General features: G+C 39.1%; 1 protein-coding gene across 1 annotated transcript in view; it reads right to left on the reverse strand.

Annotated features, from left to right (window-relative positions):
- The window catches only part of MAN1A1 (mannosidase alpha class 1A member 1), a 152,941-nt gene that overhangs the window by 15,524 nt on the left and 120,632 nt on the right, over positions 1-16,785 (reverse strand). Inside the window, exons 6-8 of the mRNA XM_054819566.1 lie at positions 14,817-14,940; positions 12,409-12,502; positions 8,789-8,904 (exon numbers count right to left, since the gene is read on the reverse strand). Of these exons, the coding sequence (XP_054675541.1) occupies positions 8,789-8,904; positions 12,409-12,502; positions 14,817-14,940 (334 nt within the window). The remainder of the gene's footprint in view (positions 1-8,788; positions 8,905-12,408; positions 12,503-14,816; positions 14,941-16,785) is intronic.

The raw sequence follows: 16,785 nt of genomic DNA on the forward strand, positions 1-16,785 counted from the left end.
AAAAAAAAAAGAGACAACCTGACTTTAGACTGTAGCGGACAAAAGAGCAGAGGAAGGAAGGGAAACGAAAGGAAAATAAACAACATTTGTCACATATTTAAAGAAATTAATTTACTATATGTAAAGCTGATACGGCATACAGTTTGTAGCGTACCTGCAAGCTCTTACAGCCAGACTAACTTTTATGGCTGATACAGTTCTTGGCAAATTTTTTTGTGTGTGCTTTTATGTAAGGCTCTGCTTACAGTACTCGCTGCAATAAAGCCTTTAGCTAAATTACTTCTTTTTCCATCTTGTGGGAAATTATCCTTCTATAGAGCAACTGTAAAAATGCTTGAGCACTCAATTAGAAACACTAACAGTCCCTTTCACGGTTTGAATTGTGACTCAAGTGCACCTTGTATTACACCTGACATCTTTCTCGCGAGTTCGCATGTTAAAATTATGCCCTTGCCTATCTATCACACTGGAGGAACTGCAGTGAATGAGACATCATGAATTGTTCAGGTTACAGGATTGCACATTGCATGTGTGTGTCATCTCTGTAACTGACAGCGCAAAAGAGAAACTCTTCATTTTTTCCCAACCTGATTTCCTCCTCCTCCTGCCCCCTTTTGGAAGGTGATATATGTTTTACATTCTCCGCTTATCAGCCTGTTCCTTAGCCCTTACATTATACTGCCAGTCCTGACACTTGCAAAATTAAGCAGAACTGGACCCTCCTAATAAATACCCATTTTCCTTCATTCAGTTCTTCACTCCTTGAAGCTTTTCACACAGCTTAAGTGCTGTCTTCACCACCCCCCTTCCTCAATCCCTGACTTGATTTTGCGATTGGGAAGGCCTTCATTTACCCTTTGAGTTCTTTAAGCTGAGAAACTGGATTGCTTAAAAAGAAACATAGAGGATACAGAACTGAAGTAATCTCACCGTTCAAATGAGTAAAAAACCCCAATCAACAAGCTTGTTTTTCACAGAATCATAGAATGGTTTGGGGTGGAAGGGACCTCAAAGCCCATCTAGTTCCAACCCCCCTGCCACGGGCAGGGACACCCTCCGCTAGACCAGGTTGCCCAAAGCCCCATCCAACCTGGCCTTGAACACTTCCAGGGAGGGGGCATCCACAACCTCTCTGGGCAACCTGTTCCAGTGCCTCACCACCCTCACAGTAAATTTCTTTCTAACATCGAATCTAAATCGACCCTCCTTCAGCTTAAACCCATTCCCCCTTGTCCTGTCACTACACTCCCTGATAAACAGTCCCTCACCAGCTTTCCTGTAGGCCCCTTCAGGTACTGGAAGGCTGCTAGAAGGTCTCCCTGGAGCCTTCCCTTCTCCAGGCTGAACAACCCCAACTCTCTCAGCCTGTCCTCATAGGAGAGGTGCTCCAGCCCTCTGATCAGCTTCGTGGCCCTCCTCTGGACTCGCTCCAACAGCTCCATGTCTCTCCTGTACTGGGAACCCCAGAGCTGGACGCAGTACTCCAGGTGGGGTCTCAGAAGAGCAGAGTAGAGGGGCAGGATCACCTCCCTCGAGGGAGGGAGGGTATTCTCTTGGTGGATTATGCTGACAGTTAATAAAAATGTTAACAGAGATGCCTACAGAGCACAGATGGAAGCTTCTCAGGAAAAATGTTCTGCACCTCAAAGTTGCTCGGTTCAAAATAAACATGTGCCACAAAAAAGTTAATTCTGCTAAAGGAGCAGGGATGACAAATTACAAACCTCAAAGTGCAATGTAAAACTGCAGTTCTACTTCCCCAAGCACTTAGGCATTTTAACTCTTCTTTTACAATAACTCTTTAATTATGATTAATGAATTTCAATGACTATTTCTGTTTTAACAACAAAAACCAGGTTTTTCATTTCCTACCTCAAGATGTCACTGTAGCTGGAGATAAAACTGTCTTGCAAGTCAGAGTTACAAATTTCCATACCTTAATAAACTTGAAACTTCAAAAATATGATCCTAGTTCTACATTTCTAGGGTTTATAGTGTTTGTTTGGGGGATAATTACAACTCTGCAGGCTTCTTTACAACAAAGCACTATAAATTATCTCAAACTTTTAATATATTTTTCCTTCCCTTAGGAATCTTCTTCATAAACAGTATTTTGACGATCTGAAGTAACAGTGAGTATGAAAAAGAATTCTACCATATGATATTTCCAATAATTCAAAGATGTATAATGTCAATTGCTTACATACTTATTTTAATATTTACGGCTCGCACCAATGCATTTTACTGCTTTGCAATGGCACATAGCAGGCAGGTCAGGATTACTGTGGTTCTGTGTGCTGTGAGTTTGTAAGTCAATTACCTGTTTGCTTGACTTTGAGTTTCCCTCACCTTTCCTCTCTTGAATTGATTAATGCAAGAGAGAGTTTTCTTCAGCAATCTTCATAATTCATCAAACGTATCCTTTATCCAAAATTCCAATGAGTTTTTTACGAAAAGTTTAAGATTTGCGTTGTTCCATTATTACAGCCATTTTGGAGATGGCAGAAAAACATTGCACAATTTTTTGTAAGCTTTATATTTAGTAGTGGATTCTGTTTTCTTAGATGTTTTTAAATATGTATTACAAGACGTATGAATCACGTGGAAGCATACTGCCAGAAAAACTAGGATGGAATAGGAAGTTCAAGCCCTTGTTACAATTTGTGTAAATACTTCTGCCAAAGAAAAGTGCCATCTTCTTATCCCGAGGTCCTCACTGCTTATGAAACTGCACTTTAAAAATCAAAACTAAAAACTGAACACAGAACTTTCATTTGTTTAACACAATATATAAGAAACATTTTGAAAGCAAAAAGGCACTTACTGCTTTTGGACTTAAGACATGTTATACAGACAAGCTTACATGTGAAATGAAACGTGAATGCTTATAATGGAGATGCCCAAGTTTTTAAAATGGAAACGTTGGCAAGCATTTAACTACTGTGATACCTATCCATCTGATCACTAAAAAGATGATTAAGTTCTAGGTGAAAGCTGATAATTTAGTTTTGTCTGAAAATCTACTTATGCTTTTTTTTGCCCCTGTATAGATCTATTAGTGCCTCTAAGAGCACCAATGCTTTTGCACTAAATGTACTTAATGCTGTCTGCTACCAGACGGCTAGATTTATTCGTATTCTTAAAACAGTATTAATGGAATGGCATGAATCAAAGCAAGTCACTCTCAAAATCTTACATTATGTTTTTTTCTGAATATTCTAGAATATTTATTGCTCCTGACAAGCTTTTTTTGCTGTCAAAAATAGCACAAGTAGTAAGGACATGCCTGCTCTGACAAGAGCAAAGCCACAAGCAAAAAGGGGACAATTTCTCTCACAGGATTTTTCTATTTAAAATCCCCCTGAAAGAGTTCTAACAACATTATAGCTTGCTGCTTCTCCTGACAGTCCATAAACAAGCAAACATTTTAATAAGTACTTTCTATAGTCCAAAATATAGACGACATGCAGTTATAAGTAAATCATCAACAATGTAAAAATTTGCGGAGGCCTGCCTTCGCAGTCTTGGTGCTTTCTGTAAGCAGTTGTAGAGAGGCTCAAAACTTCTGTCAAGAGGGGAAATAAAAGGAGCAGCGAATCCTCTGGATGTTCTCGTCTGTTAAGTATAATCAATCTTGTGTTCCTGCATAACACAGCTATGCTATCGCTACGTGCAGAACACCAGTGCAGCTGGGTGATAAATATTTTAAACAGGACAGCTGACAAAATATACAAATAAACTGCATATTTCTTCATTTTTACACATTGAAGTTATAGACAATACCTCTCTCAAAAATGCATGCAGTGGGAATGCTGGGTCCTCTGCACCAACTGTTTCATTCTGAAGATGGACTCCTACCGCAGCACCCTCCCTGCCCTGTTTACATATTTCCTTCAATGCCAAGAACCACTCAAGTATTGAATGTTCAATTCATTAATATACTTTTGGCTTTACCCAGTATGACAAACTATTCTAATTGAGTTGTTGCAGTTCTGTCATTGTCCACATCAGTTATGTAGTTTTTAAGATCACTATGATCACAAAGCAAACCACTTCGAGCAACTTAATGGAAACTGCAATCAGCACAGGCCAGCCACCAGACTGTCACCACAGTTAAACAGACCCTCACAAAACTCTGGAGATGAGAGGGACCTATGTGCCAATATCACGTTCTCATTTTGCTGACAACACTTTGTTCTCTCTCTCATTTCAATCAGAAAGGAGTCTACGTGGATTTGTTTTAGTTATCCAAAAGGCTGAAATCTCGAGAACTCAGTACGATGTTCACTACTTAATGCTGACAATTAAATATACCCCAAAAAACCACCCAGAACAAGATCAAAACCATATAGCTTCCTCTGGCAAAGTACAAACTGAGTGTATCAAAGTTAGTCTCAAAAGTCAGCAATGTGTCCAAAAAAAAAGTAAAAAATTAAAAAGTGATCCTATGTATTTTCTGTCTGAATACTCAAAATCCTGAGGCCAAAAATGACTTTCTCCTCTTTTGATACCCACAAAAGGCTACTGCACTCCTTAATCGTGCAACCCAGCCTCGCAGCAGGCTGACTTTCAGCAGTGTGGTTGCAATTCGGCAGAGAGCGGCCGTGGCACTGCCTCACAACACCTCTTCGTTTTGCTGTTTCCATTGTTCCTACTTCCACGCGCTAGGTTCTCCGGAGATCGCTAAGTTTCTTGTTACAATATTCTCAGCAATTGTTACCCAGTTAAAAAAAAAATAATCTAAATGTCTAAAAGTAAACTACCCTTTCTAAAGGTGAAACTGCAGATCGCAGTTACCTCTCTGAAACCACGGGGCCACCGTGGGCTGCACTGAACCGAGCTGCTTAGGAAGTGCTAGCGAGGGACTCTCCCTCTTCCTGTGAAACTCTTCTGTGCTGAGTTACTGCTCTCTTTACAGACTTCTCTAAAAATACACTGAGGAGGGGATGAAGGCAGTGTCAGAGAGAGAGAAGAAATACTTAAGATGCAGAAAGTTTGCAGCAATGGCCATGAATAAATGTAATGGGAATATTTGGAAAAGATACCATCAGACATCAAGTATGAGACAAGTTATTAACAGTAGTAGTGCAAAAATGCCCTTCAATTTAGAAAATGAGGGCTGACATATTCAAGAGGGGAGGATTTGATGTAGTTACTAGACTAGATGTAAGTGAACCCACAAGGTCCATTTTTGCTCTAAATTATGTTCTCTTACTAAACCTACTCAATTGTGTCTCAGAGATCAACTATGTTAACTGAAAAGAGTGGGAGGGTTCCTGTCCCAGATACTTGCAAAGACTCTTAGATTATTCTATGGGCAGTTACATCTTCAAAATATGACTAAAAGCCGCATACACGTTTGTTCTGTAACTAAATGTTGCATGCTATCCATTGAAACCAGCTTAAGAAGATCTCTTACTTCCTGTATTATGTGAAACAGGACATTATATGCATTGTTTTTCAAAAGAGAAAAATAAATTACATTAAAAATACATCCACTTGTCTTTTTGTGCAAATTCTAGAGTTTATGAATCCTGCTGATGGCCTTATAAATACAATCATATTACGCTCTGGTAGTCAAAACAAGACTATTTCTGTCCCTTTTCCCATTAGAAATAAACTCTTCTTTAAACGGCATCAGCCAAATACGCATGTTATTCATGGCAAGCAGAAAGTTTTTAAATCTAGTTTGACATCTTAGTTATTGCTTTTAACTTAAACCATAAAACAATCTGTAGGTGCTACAAAAATTCTAATAGAAAGAAGTCTTTGTTTTTAATATGAGTTACAGAACAATGTAAGAAATAACCCCATGGCTTTATCTAAATAAATTTCAGCTTTTCACAGTGAACTATAACTCACCATATATTTTCATTTGTGGTTTCTGGATAGCGGAAGATATTGAATTAGGCATCAAACTTTCACATCGCTCGCTCAGAATTTGGTGGGTATGTGCTGGACTGAACGGCTAGGAACAATCATGCCGTTCCCTTTGGCGTAGTTTTAAAAAGATTCTGAAAGCGTCGGGGGAAATTTATCTAAGAAAATATGAAGCAGACTCAGAATGCCCAAACTGTGTAGGCTTAGTCATAAAAAAAAGTCAGCAGCTTGTGCAGACACTTAAATTAGCTTTAATTTAGATAAGTAAGGGATCGATAGCAATAAAGCCAATATCAGGATGGATTTCAAAACAGGCTAGTAACTCCGGCAAAGAACCTGGCATCTCAATGGGGCCCCAACACTCTGCAGTGTCTGTGGTACTGCAACTTCCCTGCTGTTTTCTGAGCAGGTTACATTATAACGCCAAGCTGTACCTCCGTGTGCGGCTTGTACACTTTCTGCTTTGCTACAGCTGGGTATAGAAAACAGAGAACATGAAGACCATTGCTCAGAAAATACTGGAAATAGCATTCAACCAGCAGCTTGGCAAAATCTAGCATGTATTTAGTGATCATTTGGCCCCCCCCCCGATATTCTGGACAGGTACGATGCTCGGGCTGCTTAAGAGCTATTATTACTCAAAAATATTAAGATAATAGGTCCTTTAAATCTAGTTAAATATAGCAGAGCTCAGCCCCTGTCATTGATATTGCCGCATTCAGTGGTGCTGCTGACCAGGCAACTCAGCTCCCCCAGCTCAATGGCACCAGGGAGAACCGGCCGCGTAGCATGGTGGCCATCACCATTTCTGCTCTCCACCAGGACCTCAGCATGCCTGCAGTACCTTTCGTACCCGAGGAGGTTGCTATCCTGGTACAGCTAAGGTGTGAGTTTAAACAAAGCTGTGCTGCTGCACCCCGCACGGACACACCTCGGAGCACTCCCGTCCCTCTTCCCCGATGAGCAGCCAGCAGCAGGGAGCTCTTCACCCACTGGGCAGTTCGGGCTGGCTCAGGAGTGACCAGGCACGCTGCCAGCGTGCAGCTGACGTGGGACGGCATGCATGCTCGTGTGGCGTAAGGCAAGAGAGATTTCCCCATGTACCTTGCTTCGGCCGCGCTCAAGTCAGGGGAAGGTGAACCTTCAGCTTTAGTAGGAGGAGCCCAGTGCCGGACATGGAGACACTGGGCTTTCTCTGACTCTCTGTTACCAGCTGGGATCAACGCGCCCCTGCTGCTCGCCGGCAGGACGGGACTCAATGCACTCACGGTGCCACTGACAAGGGTGACCGTCACACCACGTTTGGGATGTTCTACCTGCAGCAGTTTCCAGAATAGCTGTACTAGCAAAAGCACATTTTTTACTGCACACGTGTCTATGCACTAGCACTTACCCTGTATAAGAATGCATTTAAAAGAAAAACCCAACATTATTAAACCAGTGGAAGTAGGAGACTGAAGTAGCTTTGAGGTGCTTCAAAATGCCTTCCATGGTAAGAAGAATTGATATCGTATTATCAGACACTTTGTTCTCTCTTTTTGGCTGCCAACCTAATGGCTGAGCTATTACAGTATCACTGTTCTTATAGCCTCAAATACACTTAAACCTAATTCAAAATCCACCTTTTGCTCTGAAGCTGAAACCGTGTTAGTGGTGAAAATGAGGCTGACTGCATCCAAATCTGCACTTACAAAATTAAAGGCAGGATTTTCTTAGCAGAGGATACTTGGTCGTCAAATTTACTACCAGCAGAGATCACACCCTCCCCAAATTATCACATAAGAGTTTCTCTCCAATAAAAAAAAAAAAAGCTGCAATGAGCCAGGGCTGTATTTTTTTTAGTGCCACCACTTTTTTTTGGTGTGGGAAGTAAAAGGAAACTTATGTCTCTTCCCTAGGGACAGCACTTTTCCAGAAGTATGAAAGAATAAGCAGGTATTGCTTAGCATCTCGAAGCCTTGTCTACAGAGGCACTGTACATACATACAGTTAATAAGAGATAAGTCCTGGCCCTAGAGAGCTTCCAGTCAAAACTGATGAAAGGATGGGGAGAAAAGAAGTAGTATTATCCTCTTTTTTATATATATTTGAAAGCAAGGAACCAAGAAAATAGGCCATTTGCCCAAGATTGCAAGGAAAGCCTGTAAATATGGATTTAAACTTAATACTTTCCGAGTCTCAATCCTGTGTCACGAAACCATTATTTCTCCCAAAACAGTATATTAAGGAAATACCATCAATACCAAGGCAAATTGCAGAACTAGAAGAATCATAAATAAAATACCACATAGAAATATAAGTATGAACAAGTCTGATTTTTGAAAACTTTCTCTTGTGTCCAATTTGAATAATTGGCTGTTTCACAGAAGCTGGCAAATATATGCCTCTTGTAACAAGAAGTCATTGTGCAACAAAAACTTCTATTTTCATTTATAATTATCTACCATAATACATTGATCCCTGTGTTGACCACAATCAGAAATATTCTAATGGCTGAAATATGAGGTCAAAGCACAAGAGAGGAACTCCCTCCTGGATATAAGGAAAAAGGACTGAGGAAATATATTTAGGGAAAATTGAGGAAAAAAGAATTTAACTTCTATCTGAGAGCTACTTGTAGATGCATTTTTTGTTGCATATTTCATACTTTTCTCCTCCAGTGTTAGAGAGAACTGTCTTTCAATTCGAAAAAAAATAGGTATACTTCAAGACTCTCCCCTTTCCCACAGTATCTGTATTGCTCTACCATTTATATTTGATGAAGTCTTTTTAAAAGAGAAAATAATTATTTAAAAAAACCACACTGTGGTGGCAAAGACAGAAATCCCTCACATTGTCCCCAGAGCCTGTCTCTTTTGGATTATAGATTAGATTATTATGGAAACAAAGATTTAAATATCTTATTTACCTGAACAGCATCATAATACATTTTCTTGCCTTCTTCATCTGTCTTGTCCGACATCAGCCATGCCTTGAGCAAATATTCATAAAAGCTATCCCCGAGTCCTCCAATGGAGACGTGATCTAAAAAGGGAAGAAAGAGATTCAACAGCAATTTCACCTTCAGCCTGGACAATAAAATACAATTACAGTTTGAAACAGTGCATTTAATGCACTTAAACATCTCTTCCTACAACAGCCTTTAATAAATGTAAGCTTGGAACCTCAGGAAAAACTTAACTGGTATATACAGATAATTATTTCTTCAACTGCTAACTTTTTCATCAGGCTAAAGTACAATAGTTATTTAATACCCACAATGTGCTACAGGAGTTCATGGCAAAGAAACAAGAATTTATATGTTTAATATCTAAGGCATGTAGTCTATCCCATACAAAAATGTGTTAACCTAACTTCTTTTTTATTTTAAAACCAGGAAAAAAATTAGAAAGTGCTCTCTAACTGGATAAAGGCTTTCCTCTCTTAACATGCAGGCATTGTTTTTATTTGCTCTTTCATTCGCTAATGCTCCATTTAAGTCACTTTGTGAAAAAGGGCCAAAATGTTTTCGCTCCTTACTGCAGAGTTGAATTTCAGGTTATTTTATGGTATTTCAAAATGCCAAACCATATGTTTAAAAATAATATTACATTTTGAACATCTGGCTGCTCTCAGAACTCAGCAGTGATTCTAGAATGAAAAAAAAAAAAAAAAAAGACTTTGCCACATCTACAGATGATTATTGCTATCACGCTGCTTTATTCCACCCTATGTTTACTATGTGAAATGATCTGGTACTACAGATGCTGTGATTATTCAACTGCACATGTGTAGGACGTGACCCTGCAAACACTAACACCAACCGAGTCAGCCCGTTTGATGTCAGTTGCACGAATGACGTGAACGTTACTGATGTTCTCAGCTGCTTGCACCAGGTTGCACTCACTTGCTGTCCAAGAGCCTAAAAGATTCTTGGCAAATTTTTAATAGGCTATCACATGATTTCAGCATAGATCCCCTAAACACAGCAAATACTACCAAAAAAAAAAAAGGTATGAAGTGTTTCTCTAAGCTCCACTAAACTAAGAATATTAGCTGGAGGTTTTCTTTTTTAAGTTGGTGCTGCCTGGAAACATTAAGGGATTTGGCATTTATTGAGTCTTCAGTGAAAGGATTTCAAAGTGCTTTACCAGGACTACTTATTTATAACCATCAATTTTACAGCCAGGAAGCGGTCCGCTAATTCCACCCAAGACATCCAGGATGGAGATGTGGGTACATATATCACACAGCAAGTCCGTGAGTCATATCACAAAATTCCGGGCATGAGAAAAGCAGAACATGCACGGGGTGACCCAGGCTCGTGAAGCGAGATGCAGAAGGGTTAGCAGTACAGAGCTGACGCTTCCCAACACCTAACTCTGATCTTACCTTCAAAGTTACACCTCTGTTGGTGGAATTCAAAAGAACACAGAGAATTTATTTTTAAACTCCTTTGTATCTTCTCCTAATGGAGTGCCTCCTTTCGCCTACTGAACAGGTTGCAAAGCCATGCAAATGTAGAAGATACACTTTTTTTCTACTCAAACTTTATTAACAGTGTCTTTTTTCTCCAATAGCCTATGACATACAAAAAATAATTTAGTTTTCCAAATGTATTCTGTCCCTTTGCCTAACAAATGCATTGCACCATCAAACCTGGGTTATAAATGGCTTTTTCTCCCCCTCCTCTTTTGAATGAGATATATTAAATTTCTGGAAAGAATACACCATTTATTTAATTAAATGTTCATGATCCAAAAGGAAAAGAGGCTTCCTAAAAAAAAGAGAACATTTCCTATGATCGAAGGCTGATCTTTGAACAGCAGCATTTAAATGACCTTTACGATTTCCTAAATAAATTACCATAGAAACCTCTGACATTTGCAAACTAAATAGCACAAGCACAGTTTCATCAATAATAAGCCCTGTTATTATATACATTATTGCAGTAGACAAATCCAATTGACGCACGCTGCAGCAAATCACTGTCAGTTTACTGTCAAAATAACAAGGGCTAAATGAATTTACAGGAACAATGGCAGTGATCCAGGAGTGTCCTTCACAGTTACAGCATTGCTAGAGAAGAAACTATTCCCCCCTCCTCCCCACTTGATGTCTGAGAGATAATACTTCTGTCTTCTACCAATTAAGGGTGTAGGGGTTTTTTTCCTGTAGTAATCAACTGAAAAGAGCCTGGAAAAGCAATCTCAAATAAAACATCTCTCAAGTCTTACATTCTGATCTTCTGCTATGGGAAGAAAAAAAAATAATCAGCGTCTGAGAATGGAGGCAACTGAATCGGAAGAGATGCAAGAAGATCAAATTTGCTTTTGCTAGGGGCTGACCTGTGTCCACGTCTGTGTCCATCATTTGCATATGCAGGAAGCTATTTATTTGTCAATACTGCATGCTATCGGAAAGCAAATCTGGTATAAACTCTAAGTTTTCCTGTACACACCAACAAAAACTGGCATTTAATGTGAATGAGGAGTACATAAGACACAACTATATTAAAAATAGGGAAATGGTGAAGGCTGTAAGGCAGAGTAAGTATTTGACTGCTTTAAAATAAGTAAGGCAGAGCCACTAACAGTGTCAGCCACTTAGAAAGACCTGCTCTCAGCTTTTTGGTGAGCTGCACCACAAAGCTGAGTTTTGGTGGCTGACTGAAGCCAAGGAAGGAGGTAACTGGACCTGGCTCAGAGATGCTGAGGTGGCCTTCTAACCAAACCCAGTGCCTATTGCTGTAGGAGCAACACTTCCAGGACTCCACAACCTCACTTGCACCTCAGCTGCATCCTAAACAAACTATTATATTCAAAAAGCGGAAAAAGAAGTAGGTTCTCTAGAATTGTGATCCTGCACACTACGTAGGCTTTGAACACGTTATGAAGATCGAAGAAGGCAATGTACAACAATGTACAACAAGAAAAGGCTCAGTCATCAGAAAGGGTCTAAGAAGCTCAAATACTTCAAGCATTTTATTATACTATTTCCCTTCTAATTTTGGTGCCTCCAGTAATGGTTCCAAGGGAATTAATGCCATGACACAGTTCTGTTTAGTTATTTTCCTCAGTTGTTGGCATTAAACTTCAACAGAAATCATAGCTGGTATTAACTGGAAAGACTTTTTCTATTTTTTTTTATCTTCAGTGGAGCCACACCACTCTAAAAATATGGAATTTGATTCAGACGAGCTGATAATGTTTCCTTAAACAGCTACGTTAGAGAGCACTTTAGATTTTGAATAAAAGACTTCTGTAGTCTACAAATTCCTTTCCAAAATGACACATATTCAGACATTTCCTGCTTGCACAAGCCATAGTGAAAGATCAAAGAAAAGTACATGAAAATACAGCAAGTAAGATTATTATTTTTCATATTTGTGGTATTTTTTACATTGTATAGAACCTCAGATATAATGTGAGTTTTTATACTTTATAAAAATTCTTTATTTATACACAAAAAACAGTGATTGAAAGAAGTTAATGACTGCAAACAGCACACTGGTGACAGGTCATAGTACCAAAGAAGTGATCTACTTACGCTGGCCCCATTGGCCACTGCTGGGATTCAGATAGTTGGGGTAAAGGCCCTCTGGTTTATCCAGTCGATTGAGAACTTTTCGAATATTCATTACCTATTGGAAGGGTACAAAACACTGAGCACTGATCCTTTTTTCCACCCAAATAAAACAGTGTTGGTACAAAAGTCTTAATGTGCAAATATTCCTAAAAATGAAAAACCACTTATTCAACATGTATACTCTATGTCTGAATATCTCTGTACAACCATATTACTATTAAAAAAGATTCTCTAAGCTGATATTACGTAAATGAGCTCTGTGAAACCTCTGGAGTTTCTGCGTCGAATGATGGTAATGACACAACACAACAGAAGCAAGCTCCAAAGTTCAGGACTTGCCATCTCGCCACTCCCCAGGATACTGAAATTTGCAGAGGCTAGTTGCCTTAACTAAGTTCAGCTACTTCAGCATTATATTCCTCATATACCCAAATCAGAAAGGGTATTAAATATTAAGCCTATCACCTAGTTCAGATGCAGAAGTGAATTGTAAAGCAGTTTTTCCTGGAAAAAGAGAGCACCGCTGGAGCTGAGCTTCATACAACCAGCTTGCCCAGCAGGAACCCACGCAGCCTTGAGCGCTCTGGCAGCACTCTTAAGGAGCTCGCTACAAATGAGAGGCCTGGGGAAACAATTACAGTCCAGATGCTCTGCAGCTGGAGTCATCCAGCAGCACAATCCATTGCAGAGCACATGAAATAATTTATACTGAATTTTAACATTCACAGAAAAAGCAAACGTAGCAACTTGGGAGAATGAAGATCCTAAGCACGACAGACCAGAAATGGTAATAAAAAGGTACTCACAGCTTCATTATAACACCCTGAACGCCTAGAGATCAACTGAGCTAGCTGCTGAGAAAGAAGATGAATTAGCTTACACCGAGCCGCAGAAGGATTTCTGTTGTGGTACACGAACTGCCTTCTGCATCTTGACACTGCATTGCTAGCAGTCATTGCCCAAACACAGGCTGCAATGGGTCCTAGACCTCATAATGAATTCTTCTATGAATACTTCCATGCAAAGCTTATTCTAGTGTTTCTTCTTCTATACTGAGCATACCAGCCCTGGAACGGCTTGCCTTGGGGGGCTGTGGAAACACAATCTCTAAAGGGTTTGAAGAGCAGCTTACATCAACAGATTTCCAGCACCTTGCAGCTATACCTCGATGCCATTTGGAAAAGAACCATAGGCAAGGATTTTTGACACACACAATTTCATCACACTTTAATTGTCTCTTAATAGAACAGATGTTATACATTAAATTATCATAAATGTCATAAGATAATTAAGTTACCTAATAAGTTTGTTTCTGGTTGTTTGTGGGTGCTGCCTGCCCACCTGCCCCAGTTCAGATTTGTTTAGGAGAAGCTGTGTCTTTCTTTCAAATTGCTAGGAGATCCAGTGCTGACAATGGTATCTCAGCAAAGTCATCCAGTCCTTTAAGTGTGCTACAATTAGTATTCATTTTAGATTTGACCATTGCTTTTAAACCTACTGCTAAACATTTGGAGTCTTATTATTAATTAGATTTTTTGATAGATAATATCAGTTTTAGCTAATATGGGCCAGTTGGACATGGTGTGTTTTACTTGGAGTAAGATTACAAAACCAAAACAAGTGGATGTTTTAATTAAGAAAAAAACCCCAAACCCCAACAAAATCCAATACAGTGTATTATAAAGAACAAGATCCATAGACTACTTATGTACCAAAAAGCAAAGCAAAATTGCTTGGGTGGGAACTGGGGGAACAAGACGACTTACTTTCCATGGCTCACATAAATAAAAAGTGTCCGAAAGACAATGGTACCAAAACAACTATTTTGCCAAAGGGTATTTTTTGGTTATTTTCTTCCCCGCAAACAAAGTTCAGAGCGCATTTCGTAAAGGTCAGTGCAGCGGAAGGGCTTTCTGACCTCACTGATAGCAGTGATATGATACAGCATTTTGAAGGCTAAACTTGCTGAAATCAAACAAGGTAGCCATGGTGCTTTGCTTTCTATAGGCATCACATATTATCCCCAATTTAATGTCAATTTTTGTTTTCACCACATTCAGGTAAAGCAGCGAAGAAAGCTCTATGGTCTGATCGTTTAATGTGATAATAATTTAGAACATAAACAGAAATGATATTTTTTATGGGGCTGGGTAAGTGCTATATACAAGGTGCGTCACAATGATTTTGCAACAGATTTTTGACTTCATAATACAAAAACACGGCAAGGTGATTAGGGAAACATCTAGAAAATATCTACCTCCTGTGACAAATGCTTACAACTGAGGAAAATCCAAATCTCTCCCCAGAGATATTAGTCTCCCAACACATGGTTGATTTTTTACAACATGATTTTGACCGAACAGTCTAACCTTTTCAGCAAAGACAGGGTTTCCAGACAGGTGGCTCAAGTGTACGAACTCCAGATGCAAAGTCCCAAATTCTGCCAAAATGCTGCTGCCGCCAGAGGCCCATGGCCAATTTCGACCGATTCCACTAAGGTGGGGGGGAAGAGAAGTATGGAAAATAACCATGAGCATCTGTAAGGCAATGCTAATAAAATATAATAGGTAGTAGATATACTGTTATGAAGAGAAGATAATTAATTTTAAATGTACTTAATATCTGCGTAAGAAACCATAGTTCGGCAGCCTTCCATGACTTCACCACAGGACCTTGAATTATTTCAGTCCAGTTTAGGCTGCACTTCCTGCAGCAAGCCAGTCTTTTAGCTCATGAATAGCTCCGTTACACCTGTTGCTGTACCAGTGTTTCACTGGACAATATCATGTTTAAAGACATTACAGAAAACACTGAGAATGAGAAAACATACTGCACCTGATTTCCCCATCGTTAACACAAGTCTCTCCAATTCCAACTCCTTCTTCTACAGTGCAATTGTTTATTAACGGAAAATAAAGCCTATGCTGTATATATGCAGTAAGTTAAAAGTACTACATGCATTATCTCCTTCTTAATACCTGAGAATTTAACAGAATAGGATATTTAGGCATTGTCTCTCCAGATACTCTTACCAGGATGAGTAACTTCAGTTTTAATTAAGATCTAAAGATACTTCACAGCAAAATTAATCTCAGGTTTTGTGCTGAGAGTAGAGAAAAGCACATTTATTGCTAGATCCCCACTAGAAACTAATGCTGGTTCAGATTCAGGATGAAAAGTCTGCTAGTTTCAATACAAAAAGATGGGGTTTTTCCCTAGAAATTTCCTGTAGCAATATTCAGAAAAACCCTTGAAATTAAAGAAAAGCCAGCCAACTTTCTGGAACATCTAGGTGAATAATGACATATTAGACCAGCATATTATTAGCATCAATGTTAGATATAAATACACTTATTAGGTACTGGAATGTCTTCCTTATTTTCAAGTTGTAAACAGCATTAAACACACATACATATATAAATAAAAATTAATTTTACTTTTACATGTAAGCAGCCACTACAGTTATTAGTTAGCATTTGCACAACCACGAAAATCGGGTATTCTTCTTGAGTTAAAATGTGACATATTATGAAAAAACAAAACAAAACAAAAATCCAGGAAATCCCATCTTTAGTTCATCATGATGGAAGTCCTCAGTTGTATTAAAATTTCTTCTTCAAAAGGTCAAGTATCTATAACTGAAGTTTAACCACCATAATGACATGAAGACTCCATTAAATTTATTTCCCCACTAGCTACCTTAACACATTATTTTGAGATTTCTGCCACACACACAAAATAAAAACAAGTCATTGAATTTTAAAAGTAAAGGCTACAAATAAAGAGCACATTTGTGTTCTACTTAAATGTCACGGCTTTAAACCGTGCAACACCTTTGGGTGCCTGGCCTTGAGCTGAAGGCACCGCTGGAACTCACTCAAGTGCCACCAAAAATAAACCCAGAATATTACCTACTGATAGGTGGACTTATATTGTCCCATTTCTGAAGGACCACAGCGTCTGTCAAATACTCCCCCCACAGGTATGCTATCGATTTTCTTTCTCCCAGACCATAAAAAGCATGGAAGGGACTAGGCTTATCTGAGTGCTGAGTGGAGGGAGAACTTGGTGTAGCAAAAGGAAAGAGACTAGATGAGGCTCCCCTGGCTGATCATAAAGGTGCAAGAGGCTGAGACACATCCTCTGATGCAAATGATTGCCCAAAACTCCAAAGGAGAAAAATGTTTCTAATCTTCATAGCTGCAGACAAAATCAATGATACAATGAAATCAGGGTACTGCAAAGATGCACGCAATCCAACTTTGATATGATATTTGTAGGACAGAAACAGAATACAAGTTTTATGGGATCTTAATATCTCATTTTAAGAGCAATCTG

This window comes from Grus americana, chromosome 3, assembly GCF_028858705.1.
Source record: "Grus americana isolate bGruAme1 chromosome 3, bGruAme1.mat, whole genome shotgun sequence".
NCBI classification, from domain to species: Eukaryota; Metazoa; Chordata; class Aves; order Gruiformes; family Gruidae; genus Grus; species Grus americana.